The following is an 18,185-nucleotide window of genomic DNA, read 5'->3' as shown; positions in this document are numbered from 1 at the left end:
GGGGGCGCCTGGGGACACAGCCAGCAAGACTGGTCCCCTTTCTGGGACTCCCCTCACAGTTCTCACCCCTAACATGACACCATGTCCTAAAAACCACCACCAACAAATACTGTCCTCAAAGAAACAGAAGGAACAGAAACGGTCGATAAGCACAAGAGATGCTCAACCCGGCTCACGAGCCGAACCCTTCAAACCTCCTAAGCCTTGCCACCTCGAGCGCTTCCGACGGGGGTAAGAAATGCCATGCCTGACTGGGAGCAGCGGACCAACCGACACACAGGCAAGCTCCCCAGGGCTGCCGACTGCCTGGGGAGAGGGGGCGTCAGAACGTTCCGGAATCGTGGTTCCCCGCCCCACCCAAGTGCCCCAGTGGCAGACGTACTCACCAAATGCAGTCAGCACCAGTGTGTAAGTAGTCAATATAGGGAAGGTGGTTTTGGTCTCGAGACCAGCATGAGGTAGAAAAGACCATGCCAATGTTTAGCCAGGGAATTGTCACTCCTGCGGAGGAAGAGAAAGGTGTTACAGAGGACCGGCCGGGGTCTCTGAGTCAGGGCAATGCGAAATCCCGGTCTTCTTCCCAAACGGGGAGGAAAAAAAGAAAAAGGATTCAAAATCCGACACCACCAGTGAGAACAAGGTACCTGTGCTCCTTGCTACACAGAGAAGCCAAGAAGGTAGACGCGGTTACAAAACAGTATTAAAAAACACCTTAGGGGCGCCCGGGTGGCTCAGTCGTTAAGTGTCTGCCTTCGGCTCAGGTCATGATCCCGGGGTCCTGGGATCGAGCCCCACATCGGGCTCCCTGCTCAGCGGGGAGCCTGCTTCTCCCTCTCCCATTCCCCCAGCTCGGGCTCTGTCTGTCTTCTCTCTCTCAAATAAATAAATAAAATCTTAAAGAAAAAAAACAAAAACCACACATCTGAATCTGGGAGTCAAGTCGGGAAGCAAGATGCCCCAAGGAGCAGGACCACGATGACTGTTGTCCGTTAACCACCTGCCACGAGCCAGGGCCCGCCAAACCTCAGGACAGAGAACGGACAGCAGACGTGCCGAGCCGAACCGCTTGCAGAGGCCCTGAGGACCCCCCCGCCCCCACCAGTGTGTGGAGGGCCCCGGGCCGCCTTTTCCAGGGGGCCCAGCCCTCAGTGACCACAACCCCCAGGGACACCTGCTGTCCCTACTATCCACAACCAATCACTTAGGAGCCTGGACGAGCCCTATGGAGTCAGGAAATTAGCTTTGAAAATACCAATTTCGAGATGAAAAGCTGGCCACTATGTGTCTGCCCAGCTTCTAGATTCTAGCATTTGGTTTGCCCTTCCACGTTTTGACGGACTTCAACGGTCCTTTTCCTCTCTTTTTCTAAAGACCAAAGTTTCTACTGTGCACGGTAACTTGTCCCATCTGGTCACGTGGGGTGAAGCCCGCTCTCCAAGATCCCGGAGGCAGAGGCCTCAGGACCACTTCGGGGCGCCTGGGGGGGTGGGGCACGATCTCAGGGTGGGTGGGTGGTCGTGGGATCGAGCCCCGGTCGGGCTCTCCCTCTGCCCGCCACCCCGCTCTCTCTCTCTCAAAAACAACAAAGACGGCGGCCACGTCAGGCTTACCAGGCACAGCACCGAGGTGACGCAGGATGGACCCTGTGTTATTGGGGAGGACGGTGAGGTTCCATCCATGCCTGCAGAGGAAAAGCAGAGGGGCGTCACAGACTGGCGGGGAAGAACACCGTCTGGTCCCCAAAACACAGATGAGCGTGCCCCCCATTACCTTGAGAACGGTTCTGACTTCCCCACTGGGAACCCGCTGCCGTGGGTGTTGGTGTCCACCTTGCCGCAGTGGACGGCCACGTGGCAGTCCTTCTCTTCCACTAGCCTCCAGTACTCTTGCTGCGGGGAGAGGAGAGGCCCGGTGAGCGGCCCCGCTGTGCACACGCCACGGGGACGTCCATGGGCCACGGAGGGCCCAGCCGCGCGACCGCCGCCGAGAGCCCCCGGCAGAGCTCAGAGGAGGACAAGGAGGGTCGGGTCCCCAGAACCGAGGAGGGGCTCGAGCAGACCTGTACCCCGTGTTCACAGCAGCTAAGTGGGAGCAGCCAGGGTGCACAGGCGCACAAAATCCGTACGACAGAGGACTCAGCCTTCAAGGCGAAGGTCATTCTCACACAGGCTACGACCGTGAACTTGAAGGCATCACACCGAGTGAAATGAACCAATCGCAAAAGGACAAGCGCCATAGGATTCCACGTGCGTGGAGGCACTCAGCATCGTCAGGGTCAGAGGGAAAAAATGCTGGCGTCCGGGGACCGGGGCCGGGGTGTTAGTGTTCAATGGGGAAGGAGAGTCAGTGTGGGAAGATGAAAACTTCTGGAGACGGATGGTGGCGATGCTTAAGTAACAACTTGAAGGCACTTAACGTCACTCAGCCATACGCTCAGAAATGGCAACGGTGGAAGTCATTTGTGGGGGGTGGGGGGGCAGCGGCAGGAGGGAAGCGAAGACGTCCCCCATCCTCAGACTGATGAACATGGCCTCCGGGTCCGGCACCTCGATGACGCACACCTCACGCCCTCACCCCCCACCACCAGGGATCCTGGCCTCTCTGCGGGGCCGTGGACCCCGGCCACAGGCTAGAATCACCAGCAGTGAGGACGACATCCAGCCGGGCCGCGGACCAGGCCAACGAGATCAGACGTGTTGGGGATGTCACACCGTCAGCTTTAAATGCCTATCAGGTGACAGTAGCGAGTCCTACCCACACAGCAGGGGCGCAGGGCTCAGGAACGAGTTTTGCTAACAGGTCAGCGGTGCTCAGTTTCCCTCAGGCAACTCCCCCAACTCAGAAGGACTCTGTCATTAAATTTTCATTCCGGAAGCAGAGCCTCACCTTCCCTGATCTGGGCACAGCCCGAGTAGCTGGAACCACACTTAGAGGAGGACGCCGAGCCAACCAGCACCAGCTGTCACGACGTACGGTTTGGCTCAAAGAGGTGCTCCTGGCTTTTCAAAGGGGGGGCCAGCCTGAAGGGGTTGAAGGCCCCAAGAATAAATCCCACCCCGTTAAGTGTCTGGGCTCCTTAAGCACGTCTCCCTGAAGGAGACTCTGGAGTCGCAGCCCGTGTGAGGGGACGCACCCTGCCACCAGGCGCACAGACCGACGGCAACCTCCCGCAGACGGGGACCCACCACCGAGCTGATGACCACCAGCCGAGAGGAAGACCCGGCCCTCTTCGCAGGATCCAGAAGCCACACAGACTCAGGCCGGAGGTCTGGATCTGAGCAGATCTTCCCCTCGCGTTCAGATACCACGCAGGTGCTGAACACCGAAGACAAGGCGGGACGTTCCGAGAGAAGGAATATTCCTGAGCAGGCGACTAGAACAAGCTGGGTGTCCATGCCACACGCAGTGGCAAACCCTGCACCCTCGGAGGCTCCCACGGGGACCTGTGCTGGACAGCTGGGGCCTCTCTCTCCAGCTCAGCTGTTCACCCCACAGGGTCCCACCCCTTTCTTCGGACATCTCTCCCACAGATGCCACGAGCCCTCTGGAAGCAACGGTGACAGCCACACATGTCCCAGAATCAGGGCCCGTCGTGGCTGACGGGACTTGGCTTCAGTGGGGCCGAAGCTGGGGGGTGGGCCAGGGGTCCAGCCATGGGGAGGTGTTCGAAGGCGGCGCCCAGGGTACAGAGCTGGGGCGGCCCGTGGCGACCGGCGGAGACCTAAGGCCTGAGGGAAAGACAACACTCGGGGCCAAACCGGGACACAGAGTTCCCCTAACTGGGAAGCCAAGCAGCAGGGCGGCTTCCAACGGGTGCTGTCCGAGGGGTGGCTCCACACGGCCGCAGTGTGGGGACCGGGCGTCCTGCTCTGACCTGGCCTGTCCGGCGACTGTCCTCAAGTCCCCGCGCAGGAAGCGGGGCCCCTCGCGGCCAGCACGGGCGTGTCCAGGGAGGTGGCACACCCTGTGCTGGACGACAGAAAGACGCGGTCTGCACCCCGTCCACTCGCGGCGGCCCCGGACCAGCCACAGAAGCCCGGCGACCTGCCCCCACCAGGCCCGAGCGCTGGGCAGGGCCCGGCTCCAGCAGCAAGACCCCGGCCGGGGGAGGTGCACAAACAGATCGGGTCCCTGTCCTGCCACAGCGGCTCACCCAGAAACTCCCCCTAATTGGTCTGGGCACAGAAGTGCTCCCTGTCTTTCCAACCTCACACGAACCCAAAGAACAGAGTTGGCAGAAGCACAAAAATGGCAATCTGCCAATCCCATTAAACAAAAAACAGAGGAGAAAACGCACAACTGTGGTTTCCAGGGATTCCAAACATTCTCTTGCATAACAGACACACAGAGGACGGGGTGAGGAGCGGCCACCGGGCAGGGGACGCGCCTGGAGCTCACCCCCGACTCGGCGTCTCACGGACCCCGGCGCGTCTGGGAGAAGCGGGGGAGGCACGCCCCCTTCCGTACACATCCTCTGCGTCTGAACGAGGGCGGACTCAGGGCGGCTTGCCTGCCCCCGGCAGCAGACCCCCCCGACGACGGCCCATCGGTCCATCAGGCAGCGGGAGGCCTGGGGCCCGGCCCGGCGCCCTCCGCGCCACGTCCAAGACCCCCCTACTCACCTCGATTTCAGCTGGTGCGGGCTCCTTGCTGAAGCACATGTTCATGATATTTCTTGCTGTTCGATAAAAAGTCGTTAAAGAAACAGACCTTCCCTGAAAACAAAGAGAGTAAAGCGTAAGAAACTTAGCGGAGCCCCCACCCCAAATGAGGCCGCACCGCGTCCCAGCGCCTCCCCATGACCACAGGCTGCTTTGCGACCCGAGCTGACGTGAGCAGAGAAGGCAGAAAAACCTGTGCCGACCGAAGGGGACGGAGGACCCGCCTCCCTCGCCGTGCCGGCAACAGACGGACCTCTGAGCCGGCAGAAATGGGGGCTGCACACCAGGCAGCCTCAGACAGGCGCCCCCGTGATGCGTGGGAGCACCCTTTGTTTCATGGGGAGGCAGGCAGAACTCCTTGGTTTACCCCACCTGAGGGGCAGGAGAAGGGGCTGGGGGCAGGGGAGAGACTGACGGCATCCAGACGGGCTGGACCAGGGGTGGGGGAGGGCCTAGAAGAAACGTGGGGTGCCCTCCACACCCCGAGGGTCCCCCTCCTGAAAGCCAGCCAGGTGAGCAGCCTCCCCTCACGGAGGCGAGACGGCAGAAACACTCTGGCGGTTCTCTGCCACAGAGACCACGCTGCCCCCCGCACACCGCACGGGAAAAGCACCCAGTGCCGCCGGACACCCAGCACCCTGGCCCCTGCCCAGGAACATGCACGAGGATGTGCTCGCCGCCGTCTCGCTCAGCGAATCCCACCTTCGATCCCGTGCTCCCCGACCAGAGGGGAGGCATCATTTTACAGAGGCTTCGTGAGAGCTTTGCTTTTCTTGTCCCTCGACTGCAGGGGTGCTCTCGGAGCACCTACTGTCTTCCAGGCGGCGTTCTAGGGGCCGGAGATGGAGCAGTGCTCAAGTGGACAAGGTCTCTGGCCTGTGGGACACAGCCCTTGGGAAGGTGGTGAGGGCCGCTGAGGAGGCAGGGAGTGACCGCAGTGGCAGGAGAAGGTGGCTGCTACCTAAGGTGCTCAGGGAAGGTTCCCCTCACGAGGGGACACTGGGGCACCGCCATGGAAAGTAACAGGTTTAGAATGCGAAGCAGATCCTCTTGCCTTTGGAAGGACGATCAACACCATCAGCACACGAATTCTGGCAGCTACAGGGACTGCGTGGGGTTCTACCTACACAAAGTACTTCCCTCCGACCCCAAACTCCTCCAGATATGCTGTTCCTGACAAGGGAAGAACCCAACTACCAGGAGGGGCGGGATATTGCATCAACTAAAAAGCACAGTGCCTGTAACTCGAGAAGGGGACGCGTGCACGCAAGGCTCAACACCCACCCGGCGGATGGGCCCGCAGAACCAGGAGCTCCCCCCCCGCTGGTGCGGGCTGCCGACATCCCCGCGGCCACCTCACCCGCCGCCAGATGGTGATGAACCCTACAGTGGTCGGTGACAGGGCCCGATTCCAGAAAAACCCTACTCAGATTCGCCTCGTTCTCACTGAGCTGTCCTTAAGTAACGGAAGTAAAAAACATGTCATTTCCCGAGTTGGCGATTCAGTCACCGGACTTAACGAGTGGCTTCAACTGAGAAGAGCTTCTCCTGCACACATCCAGGAAACACCCAAAAAGTGCTCCGGGATTTATTCCACGCACCTCACCTCTGTTTCTCTTATCATGCAATATTTAGGTATAAAAGAGGCTCCTGCCCACCCCCAGCGCCCCTGAGGGGGACCAGGGTGAAGGAGACGGAGTCCCGCTCGGGCTAGGAGGAGAAAGTCGGTGGAGGCAAGCCCGGTCCGTCCTTCCAGAGAGGAGCAGAGAGCGGAAGCCGAGCGCAAAGAGAAGCGTGGCCGCAGGCAGCCAGAGCGGTGACTTCCCGAGCGCTCCGACCCCACAGCCAGCCGGCCTGCCCAGGCTTCCGCACGGGAACGCGGCATCGGAAGCCCACGGCCTCGCCACCAGGCAGGGACAGAGCTGGCCGCCACCGCCACATGCCCCGGGCCCGCGTCCTGCCCCCCACCCCCCAGCCCTGCCCGGGGCCCACCTTGTATATGCACTTGTGGAAGTCACTGAGGACGCCTTTGTCCTCCTCCTCCTCTCGCGCCACTTCCTTTTCCTGAGCAAAGAGTCGCCGCCGGCCCGTCTTGAGCTGGGCCTGGCCCACCTCTTTGAGCTTGCTGCGGAAGCCGTTCCTGTGGGCCACGCCGTTGATGAGCCCGTTCTTGGGCTCGAAGCGGGGCAGGGGATGGAACTTGTTGTAGTCGTGCTCCGTGTGGCCCTCGAGGGGCCCCTTCCGCTTCTCCAGGATCTCCTTCTCCATCAGCACCTCCTTCTCCAGCCGCCGGTGCTCCTCGGGGGACAGGGAGTCATAGGACAGCAAGTACTGGCAGTAGGCTTCCTGGAGCTTGGCCAGCCGGTCCTGGGCAGTTCTGGGGATGCGCAGCATGTCTGCTAGTTTGTTCCATTTTTTGAGGTCAGTCACTTGCTGCATGCCGCCCATCTCGTTAATCAGCCGGAAAAAGCAGGCCAGGTCGAGCTCACAGCCTCCTGGGACGGTGAGGGGACAAAGCACAGGGACAGTCAGTGAAAAGGACCGTGCACGAGACCTTCTTCATCTACCGGTAAGCCCGGGGGCGCCCACTACGTGCCACAGACGCCACTAGGCTCCGGGGTCAGAGCGGCGAACGGAATCCCCCCGGCCCTCGGGGAGCTCAGTCTGCAGAGACGGACGAGGACAGTCTGGGGCACCGCGGGGGTAACGACAGTCGGCGGGGGGGCTGGGGAGCTGCAGGGTCTGCTGGCTCAGGTGCGATGCTCAGACAAGGTGTCCCCAGGGAGTTGAGTGTAAGCAGAGGCCTGAATGGAAGGAGGGCAGGCGCCCCTCCCCAGCAGGGGCAGCTCGTACGTGGCACCCCCCTCTCGCACCCCAGGAGGCGGGTGCAACCAGGTAAGAAGCAGAGCTCGTCCCCTGAGATGGAGGCAGGGCCTGGGTTGTGCCACCCTGAGGCACCTGTGTCCCAACGTCACCCACAACAGCGGTGAGGTCAGAAAGCGGACATGTGCGGCACGTGCCGTCTGTCCCCAGGCCCTCCGAGCGCGCACGCACGCGCACGCACACACACACACACACACATACTAACTGGTTTTCAATCCCAGTGGATCTCCAGGGCCAGGGGCAGAATCTGAGAGGGCAGAGAGCAGTCCTGTCTGTCCCTCCGCTCTCGTGGTCCGTGTGCACCAAGACACTGCTTACCTTGGAAGCTAGTGTTCACCACACCCCTTGACCAAATCACAGACCTGTACACATGCACGTCCACACCAAATACGCTTGAATGCTCACAGAGGGGCTGTCTACACGGGGCCTGGAAGGCAACCTCCCTCTAGACAATCAAGGAGGACAAAATCTTCCAGAATAACCATCCACTGACTATTGGGAGGTAAATACCTAACAAAATGCTAGGTGAGAAAAGTAAAAATTAAGTTTTAGGTCATTGGAGAGTGGGGACTGATTTCTATCCAAAGTAAAAGAAGCCGAACTCTTGTGGTGTCTGGGGGCCGCCTGAGAACAGCATCCCAGTGCAGGGCAGGCCGGGCATTGCGTGACCGCCGGGGGGGGGGGGGGGGACAGGCAGGGATGCATGGGGGAACAGGTCCCCCAGCCCCTCTGTGACACCAGGGGACAGGAGTGCGGCAGCCTGCACGTCAAGGAGCTCTGCCTGGTGACAGGCTGGACACATCAGAGGAAGCTCGCCCTGCCCTTGGCCAGGAGAGGCCAAAGGCCGAGCGCCCCTCCCTCACTCCAGGTCTGCAGCTCAGACCCGGGAGGGCAGAGGCTGGTGGCACGCTGTGGACTAGCAGAGGTGGACAGGGACGTGAGCCACCCCAGCCGCTCTCAGCACAGACGGATTAGAAAAGCAATCCATAACTTTCGTATTTTTCTCTTTGTAGATCGTTAGAATCCAGGAGCACCTGAAAATGCACACACTGCTTGGAAATGCATCATTTTGTGGACCCCTCACCCGCTCCCATCGGCCCATTTGCAGGGGGAGCAGATTCTGCGAGGTGGCCACAAAACCGCGTAGTCCCTTGCTCAGTGGGGAGGCCAAGCTCAGACGAGGGCCCGAGGCCTCTACAGTAACAGGCCGGCCCAGCACCCCTTTCACAGATGGTGACAAACCAGGGGCTACACCCACATGCATCAGCAAACCATGCACACACACACCACGGGGACACGTCCACCTGGCCTTGGGGGCCACGGGAAGGGCTCGAGGTTAAGAAAACCTACTCTGGGAGCGCCTGGGTGGCTCAGTCGTTAAGCGTCTGCCTTCGGCTCAGGTCATGATCCCGGGGTCCTGGGATCGAGCCCCGCATCGGGCTCCCTGCTCCACGGGAAGCCTGCTTCTCCCTCTCCCCACTCCCCCTGCTTGTGTTCCCTGTCTCACTGTGTCTATCTCTGTCAAATAAAATCTTTAAAAAAAGAGAAAAAAAGAAAAGAAAAAAAAGAAAACCTACTCTGAACCAACGGTTACCGGCTGCCGTTATGACATCACCCGGTTGCCTCACCTGTCCCCAGAAGGCCCACGGTCCCCCAGCGTGGGGGGGGAGGGGGCCCTCAGACCTCTCACTACGACCGGGAGGGCCTGGGGCTGCTCTGAGGACACGCAGGGCACAGCCCGCACGGACCGCTCACGCCTGCTCAGCCCGTTCCCACAGCCCCCATGCCGTCAGCTGACACCGTGCCATCCTGGAGCGCGGACCCCAAAACCAAGGACTTTTTCAAATTAAGTGATTCCCACTCAGGCATTAGCCGTGGCAGGCACCTGCTGAGAGAATAATGAGACCTCCATCTTGCAGGGAGCCTGAGCTTCCTGCCAGCTCCTGACACTTGGGTGGCTAAGATGGCTCCTTTCCTCCCCGCTTCTGCACACTCGGGACCTCGGAAATGAGGCAGCAACAAACCCCACTTCACAGGTCTGAGCTGAACCAGGGAGGCTGTGTGCGACCTCCCTTACCCGGCTGTCCCCAAAGGAAGCCCCCACTCTGCAGACCCAGCTCATCCCACCAGACAGACGAGGGATGCTCGAGGAGCAAGCAGCAGCACCGAGGAAGACGACGGACACGTGGGCTCTGCCTGGGGCCGGGGCCCCCACACCTGTCGGGATGCTCACTCACATAGGGGGCCCCCGAGATGAGCTCTGGAGTGGTCCCAGCTCTGGAGAGAAACTTAAACCTGTCCCCTGATCTGGGGTCTCTCAAAGGGCCCCGCTGGTCACTAGAAAAAGTGATGGGCAAGGCAAAGCGAGGAGGACACAGAGAGAAGCGGGCTGGCCTGTGTCCCCCACGTATTCAGGTATTCAAGCCCCGTCTCCCAGTGCCTCAGGAGTGACTGGACTGGGAGACAGGGTCTTTACACAGAGATGACGAAGGTAAAGCGAGTATCTTAGACGCTCCCCCCACTCCCTCGCCACAGGGATAGCACCTACCCCACTGTGACGGACGTCCTTACGACACGAGAAAGTGATGCCAAAAGTAAGCTTAGGAGGGAGGCCCACGTGAGGACACAGGGCAGGGACAGCATCTGCAGGCCTCCAGAGAAACCACCCCGCCCAGAGCGGGGCTCCCGGGCTCCAGGCTGGAAGCCACCAGCTAACTTCCCGCGTGGAGGGGGAGGCCCCGGCCTGCGGCACGGGGGGCCCGGGGCGAGCTCCTCCCCGTCTCAGCCTGGGGGCGCGGGGGGCCGCTCACCTATGAGCGGGAGCTCGTCCATGGTGATGCCCTGAGATCTGAGGTGCTTCTTAATGCAGGCCAGCCGCTGCACGTTGGGGCCCCAGCGCCGGCCCAGCTTGTGGATGTGCTGGATCTGCGTCACGAACCGCATCTCGTCGTTGAGCTTGCACTCGGGCCGCCAGTCCGGAGGGGGGATCACCCTGCACATGCCGTACTTCTCCACCTGAGCGCGGACCGACTCGATGTAGACGAGCGGGTCGTGGAACTCCTTGGCGGACGGCCTGAGCACGGGGATCTCGTCCATGGCCGCCCAGCCGGCCCGGCCGCCCCCCTTGTCGGGCTTGGCCGCCGCCTCGTGCGGCTTGTGCAAGGGCTCCGTTTGCGAGGTAGAACGATTTTCACAGGAGGCGCCGTCCGTCTTGCCGTGTGCTTGTCTGCCCGGCGCGCTCTTGCCGGCCGTGGCCCGCTTCGGCCGGTTCCTTTCCAGGCTCCGCTCGGGCACTTCCTTCTTCACGTGCCCGTGCAGCAGAGCCTTCTCCGCGGGGGCCAGCGCCGTGGGGGCCGCCGCCGCCTTCCTGCCGGGGGCTTCGGCAGGGCCGGCCGGCCCCTTCATCTTCTTGGGCGGGGACTGCGGCTTCTCGGCCTGCTGTGCCTCTTCCAGTCTCCTCTTGGAGTTCCGCAGCCCCTCCCTCAGCTGCCGCCCCCCCACCTCCTTAGTGCATGACTTTGGGTTCAACCTGCCACTGACCTTGAGGCCATTGACGGCGTGCCCGGTGGACTTGGACGCCCCCCCGAGGGATAGCACCTGTTTGCGGGTTTTTGCATTGCTACTTTCAGTTTTCCCTGAGATTGTGTGGTTGACAGCGGAACTGGGCTTGTGGTGATTGGGTTTGGTTTCCTTGACCAGTTCTCTCTTGGCTTTGGTGTATGTGACAGTCCCCTTCGTCACCGTTGCAGTGTACTTCACAGTTTTGGACGGTGAAGGTCTGACTTCGCGCATCTTTTTGGCACTGGGTGCACTTGTACCCAGAGATGACATTCGAGTGACTCCATTTACCTTCGAAACCTGGGAGGGACAAGAGAAGCAGAATCAGTACCTTCCAAGAGGGCGACCTCTCCCCGCGGGGGCCCAGCAGAGCCGGCCGCAGCGGCCACACGGGCTTCCCGACAAGGGCGCACCGTGAACTCAAGTCTCAGACACTCGCTTTCGGGATCTTTGGACAAACACATGCCTATCCTGCCGCACAAAAACATGGCGCCTGCCCGCGTGCCCGCAGCATGGTTTCCTGGGTGGCTTTCACGTTCCTGCTAAGGGCGCTTCCAGGAAATCAATGTTTCACGATGACGACCTGTGCACTCACCCGCCGTCACCTGTCACAGGTTAAGGACATTTACAGCGGCAAGCCCCTGCGCCCATTTAGGGATGGACGGACGGACGGACACACACACACACACACACCCTGTTCCAAGAAAAGACGAGTCTACCGTTCTGCGTGCTCCACAGAGCAGCAGGCCCTGCCCACAGAATTTTTAAATCTAGGTGCTAAAAAGGGAAGGAAACGAAAATACCACAGAGAGAAAAGAGCAAGCGCAATCATGTGGCCCGGCTCCCGTGCAGGTCACAGGGCAGGCCCGGGCACGTGGCTGCCAGTAGCCGGCCTCGGACTGCCCCGTGGTCGTGCAGACGGGGCCCCGGGGAACAGGGATGCGCCTCATCTCTCGGCCAAGCAGAGGGTGCCCACCCGCCCGCCCTCTCGGGCACGGACAGCTCCTGTGTTCCCACCCCCGACAAACTCCACGTTCGGTTCTATGGGAACCGGGTGAGCCAAGCAGCCCCTCCGCACGGCTTGGATGCGGCAGTAATTCTGGGACACACAGAAGTCATCCTTGTTTATAAAGCGAAACCGGAGAGTGAAGGGAGGACACCGGAAACGCGTCACTTCCAAAGGATGAGGAAGGGCCCAGCCCAGAGCTGCTGTGGGGGACGCGGCTTTGGGGTGGACGTCCCGTCCCAGCTCTGCCTGTCGGTGGCCTCTGACAGGTCGTTTGCATCCTGGGCTTCAATCTGTCACCTACAACATGAATTCCGAACACGGACTCCAAGGTTCCATGAGCACCACCACCTCCAAAAGAGGCCGACTAAAAATTACACAATCCCCAGGAAGAGAACCACGGCCATCTCCTCTCACCAATCAGTAACCCCCGTGAGGAGGTGACTGGGTCGAAGGAGCCTGTGCTCCCAAGTCAGGGAAGCTGACCAACCAGCTGCAGTCACACACAAGCACCCTGTCCTGCCAGGCGGAGACATGTGGCTCCCATGGGCCCCGAAGCTGCCTCGCCAGAGTCAGGTTCCCCAGGACACGGCCTAAGTCCAAGTGACCTCTGCCCGAGGCCTGGGCCCAGCCCAGGAAAATGCACTTCACCCACATGGGGAAAAACTAAAACAAAACCAGAACTTTCCCATCAGTATCCAAACCAGGGCTGTCAGAATCCACTGGAGGGCTTGTCCCCAAAACAGATCACTGGGCCCCACACCCGAGCTTTCTCAGCCACTAGGTCTGGGATGGGGCCCGAGAACCCGGGCAATGCCGGGGCCGATTCAGAACATACTCTGAGAACCACGGAGACAAACTATCAGTAGGCAATTCTGGAAATGGAGCAAGAAGCATATTTTTTCATATGTCACTGACTCTACACAGTCCAATGAAAGCCCTAACTTCCTGAGATGAGGCTGTGTTCCGTAAGCCAACCCCGGGGCGTCTACGGAGTCAGGTTTCTGGGGAGCCAGTGTGGACTCAGTGAGGGGCCGGGCAACCCTGGGGAGACCACAGGGCAGGCCCGGGGGGTACACTGCTCATCGCCCCTACAGAGAAGCAGGATTGACCAGATCAGCTGGGGGGCAGAGGGATCTGGAATAACAAACGGGAAATTAAAACAAAACAACTAGCAGCCCGGCAACAGTAGGCGAAAAATACATTCATACAACCTGTGGGTGGGGCAGACAAACTTCCCATGGTGAGTACCACTGATCTGAGTACCACTGATCAGTGAGTACCACTGATCGGGAAGAGGAGATAAAGCGGGGAATACAAAGATCTCTTTTTTTTAAATGCTTCCATTAACTAAACACAAAACAAACCATTTAGAAAAACAAAAACAGTGAAATCCTGCTGTGGATCAGAGAGATTTTTTTCCATCATCAAGAGGCAGAGAGGCCTCAGGGATCCAGGATCCTCGAAGTGGAAAACGCGCCCTTTAGGCCTTCGGTCTTTGCTTAACCATAGAGAGGATGCTTAACCATAGAGAGGACAGCCTATTGCAAGTCTTCGCCCAGCCCCAACAGTGCGGATTCCACAGCCTGACCCCCCACCGCGGATGCTGACCTGGTCCTCGAGGGTGGGAGCCCGCGCCCTGCCTCCCAGAACACCCGCGGGAGACTGGACAGCCAGAGGGGGAGCTCTCAGACCCCACCTCAAAGAAGAGCGCAGAGGCCTTCAGTCCATCCATCTGCCATCTTGGGGGCACCTGGTGACCTCTCCCGGCGTGCTAGGGGCAGGTCAATCCCCTGCATGGCAGAATTCTAGAGAAGGATTCTGCCACCTTCAATGGCAAAAAGAACCCCCCTCTTCTTTACCTGTTTCTGTCACCTTAAATACCAGTGGTTACTGCCAAGATGTGCAGCCAAATGCCCAGCTCTACCAGAAGGAGTTCCTCTAGTCCTTTCCTTCCTCGCCGTCCTTACAAAGCCCTCTTCAAGAGCAGCTAGCTACCCAAATCCTATACTGCATGTCCACATCACAAGCTCAGAGTCTAAAGGCATCTCCCTCGGGACTCATCAGAACAATGACCTTGATTTCAAAAAATAAGTTATGGAGCCTGGAAAGGGCATATTTCATGGATCGTATTCCTTCTTCCCGCACCCCATGGCCCACCCAGCAGAGGCTGGATGCAGCTGACAAGCTGGCCCAACCTGGGAACCCATCTGTCCATTCCATCCACGGTGCCGTGTGTCCTTAGGTAGGGACCGAACAGGACTAGCAACCTCAGACTCACCTGTCTGCATGCAACCTTGCCTACTCCTTGGCCTGTCCTTGTCTTCAGGGGTCCAATGCTCAACTGGAATTGCGGACAGCACTGTGTCACCTGGCCACTGAGGGTCTCACCCCCACCCACTGCCTTATCAAGCAGCAGCAAACCCTGAGTTTCAGCTTAACAAAACGCCCGGGCCAGCCAGCCAGCGCACGAAGCGGCGGGTCTGATGTCACGGGCGCGGGCCCTGGGGAAGTCCTTGCCCAGCCTTGCCCAGGGCACGTGAGAGGTCACCTAATTCACTGAGGACTAACGCGAAGGCAGTGTGTGTCGCAGAACCTCTGCTGTGCAATCACACACTGGAGCTGAGAAACTCCCTCTCTCCAAGCTGCTCCTGCTCTTGGCTCTGGCAGGGGTTTTGGCCTTTGCCTCCCACGCCCCCACAACCGCCTAGCTCCGCAGGAGGTGGGGCGTCTGCAGCTTCTTCTTCGCCCACCACCACCCACCCATCACCTGTAGCCCCGTTCCCCCAGACACGCGGCCACGAGGCGGTTCGAGGCGGAGAAGCCGTCCTCCCTTCACAACCGGAAATCCCATCGTCAGCTCCGGTCTCCCACCAGAGGGAGCTGCTGAGTCGGGAGCCCCGGCCCATCCTTTCAGACCCCAAGAGCTGGGGAGGGGCTCAGGGGGTGCTCAGGAGAAACATTTGCTGGTTGGGCAGAGCCCGCTTGAACTTTAAAACTTGGACTGAAAACCAAAGAGCCTGAGATGAACAACTGCACCAGAAGGGCAGTGAGTTCTGGGGGCGAAGGCCTGCTGGGATGGCAGGCTCCCGCATTATTAGAGAAAGGGTGAGACCCAAATTCATGAGCGCAGGGTTCAGGTGGGAGTCCCTAAACCTTTGAAAGCACCTGCTCCCACTACAGGCAACTGAGTCACAAATAACACGCCACCAACACGTACAATTCCACCTACAAGCGTGACCTGATGAGCACAGTTAAAACCCTGAACATTCTTAACAGCGGAGGTGATTTTCTGACCTTTTTTTTTCTCTCTGGATATTCCTATTTCATTTTCCACAACTTTAAAACAAAACTACTCCCAATTCTTCGATCAGTTTAAACCTCCTCTTTGAATCCTTGAGGCCAAGACATTTTCGGCAACCCGGGTAGAGCTGATCGTGAGGACCCAGAGCTCAGGAGACCTTCCCACCAAGCGAGTCTGCGCGAGGCGATCATCCTCCCGGGTGCGGGCTCGGCCTCAGCACGACACGGAAGGTCAGGAAGGGGGCTGCGTTTAGCTGCAGGTTTACTGACCGCACAAACTCCGAAGAGTGAAGACCTCCTCGGGACGCTCTTGGAAACCAACATCTCAAAACCCTCTCCCGGGGCCTAAGGTCATCGGTCTTACCATCCTGAATGTGTTACGGTCTTTTAGTGCATTTAAACTGAAGAGCTAGGTTAAGGACACGGAGCTCCTGTCCACGTTACCTGCCATCGCCCCCCGACAAGCCCAGGGCGACACACACGCGTGACGGGGACAGCGCGGCTGCCATCATACAGGCGCGAGGCTGGCAAGGTGAAGTGCACGGGCCCAGGCTCGGGGGCTCCGTCTCGGGCTCTAACAGAGCACAACCAGGACACGGCCTCATGCAAGGTAACAGGGAAGGGGCTCTCGTAGCAAAAAGGGCGGCGATCAGCGCCTCGGAGTGCATCAGCGCAAACAGGGCGAAGCCCCTTCTGAGCAGCACCCCCTGAACACTGTACCCCCCACCGCCCACCCACCCTCAATACGATGCACGTCCATCCTTCCGTTTCAGGCAGACCCAGATAAATTAATCCTATTTGAAGTTAAAAATCAACATACCCTCTGGCCCCCATCTTTGATGCAGGTGAAGGATGGAAGGTCAGATTCTAGTCATTTCCATCAGGCAGTTACAAAGGAATCTGCAATTTACCTTTACTGACCTTATTTTCTCAGTCTTTAAATAATGGGATTTGGTGGTTTCTAAATTGTCCTTTCATTTCTCCCAATCTTGCTGAGAAGAGAGTGGGCGTGATTGCCTCCAAATGAACAACAGGGCCCAGGAGGATCAGGTATCTTACGATTCCCGGAAGGTTGCGGTCAGCACCAAATGAGAGCTGGAGCCCTGGGCCGGCCCTTCTGGGGCGAGGGGACAGGGAGGAGGGGGGAGGGGAGGTAGGAGGAAAGACCTGACACGCTGACACCCCCCCTGCAAAGGCGGTCACCTGAACAAAAGCACGCAAGCCAGGCTCCTGCAGTTACTCGGGGACAGGAGGCTGCTCTACGAGGGGCACCCCGGATTTCTCCTCCAACTCCAGGCTGCACACGTGTGAAACGAGCCGCATGTGCATGCCAGGGAGCAAGGGGGTGGAGGGGTCATGCCTACGCCCCCAACTCTTCCCTCCAGCGCTCGGTCACAAAGGGACATCCCGAGCTGAGGGGCTGGGCTGACGGCTGAGGGGGCGCGCTGACCAACTGACACCGGGGGTTTACTCAATTAGGACTCACCTGTGAGGGTCAAAGTACACGTGTGCATGCGTGTGTGGGTGGGTGTGCGTGCGTGGGGGGTGTGTGCGTGTGGGGGGGTGCGCGTGGGTGCGTGTGTGTGTGCGTGCGTGTGTCGGTGTGCGTTCGTGGGGGGTGTGCGTGGGGGGGGTGCGTGCATGTGGGTGTGCGTGGGGGGGTGCGTGGGGGGTATGCGTGTGTGCGCGTGCGTGTGGGTGTGCATGCGTGTGTGGGTGTGTGTGCGTGGGGGTATGCGTGTGCGTGCGTGTGTGGGTGTGTGCGTGTGTGGGTGTGTGCGTGGGGGTATGCGTGTGCGTGCGTGTGTGGGTGTGTGCGTGCGTGCGCGTGCGGGTGTGTGTGGGGGGGGTGCGCGTGTGCACGTGCATGGATGTGCTGTGCGTGAGGGGGTGTGTGTGCGTGTGGGTGTGCGTGGGTGGGTGTGTGCGTGCGTGGGTGTGTGTGTGCATGCGTGGGTGTGCGTGGGGGTATGCGTGTGCGTGCGTGTGTGGGTGTGTGCGTGCGTGCGCGTGCGGGTGTGTGTGGGGGGGGGTGCGCGTGTGCACGTGCATGGATGTGCTGTGCGTGAGGGGGGGTGTGTGCGTGTGGGTGTGCGTGGGTGTGTGCGTGCGTGGGTGTGGGTGTGTGCATGCGTGGGTGTGCGTGCGGGTGTGGGTGTGTGCGTGCGTGGGTGTGTGCGTGCGTGCGCGTGGGTGGGTGTGTGCGTGCGTGGGTGTGCGTGCGTGTACGGGTGTGGGTGCGTGCGTGTGTGCGTGTGGGTGTGCGTGGGTGGGTGTGTGCGTGGGTGGGTGTGTGCGTGCGTGGGTGTGGGTGTGTGCGTGCGTGGGTGTGCGTGCGTGTGTGCGTGCGGGTGTGCGCGCACGCGATCATGATTCTGCCTGAACATCAAGTCCTGTTCATCCGTTACTCGGGCTGCTTGCAAGCCCGTCAGTCCTGCCCCACAGGCGCAAGCTCCCCTTACTCTGAGGTCCCTTCTTGATTCTTCTCTTTCATAACAGAACACCTGTAGGAGGACTGTGCGCAAGTGTCTTTCAGGCCAACTCTCTGGAAAGGGAGCGGGGATGATTTGCCAAAAACACACAGGTGTGGTGCCTCCTGGTCCTGAGAACTGGGCCTCCAGCAGGGACCCGGGGGGCCAGTTAATCCCACAATCACTCGCGGTTGTGCTCTCTAGGAAAACCGTGAGGCCTGTGTTCCGGGAATACGCTGCAACTACTTACTCGATCTCAAGATAACAGGGCCGAGGATGAAGAGGTATGTGAGGACCCTGGAA

General features: G+C 59.8%; 1 protein-coding gene across 1 annotated transcript in view; it reads right to left on the bottom strand.

Moving 5' to 3' along the window:
* The window catches only part of JARID2 (jumonji and AT-rich interaction domain containing 2), a 237,679-nt gene that overhangs the window by 11,733 nt on the left and 207,761 nt on the right, over window positions 1-18,185 (bottom strand). Inside the window, 6 exon segments of the mRNA XM_032424828.1 lie at window positions 387-501; window positions 1,611-1,681; window positions 1,771-1,889; window positions 4,623-4,715; window positions 6,654-7,156; window positions 10,355-11,402. Of these exon segments, the coding sequence (XP_032280719.1) occupies window positions 387-501; window positions 1,611-1,681; window positions 1,771-1,889; window positions 4,623-4,715; window positions 6,654-7,156; window positions 10,355-11,402 (1,949 nt within the window).

The sequence above is a fragment of the Phoca vitulina genome, unplaced genomic scaffold, assembly GCF_004348235.1.
Source record: "Phoca vitulina isolate PV1807 unplaced genomic scaffold, GSC_HSeal_1.0 scaffold31, whole genome shotgun sequence".
Taxonomy (NCBI): Eukaryota; Metazoa; Chordata; class Mammalia; order Carnivora; family Phocidae; genus Phoca; species Phoca vitulina.
This window is presented reverse-complemented; position numbering and strand designations above follow the sequence as displayed.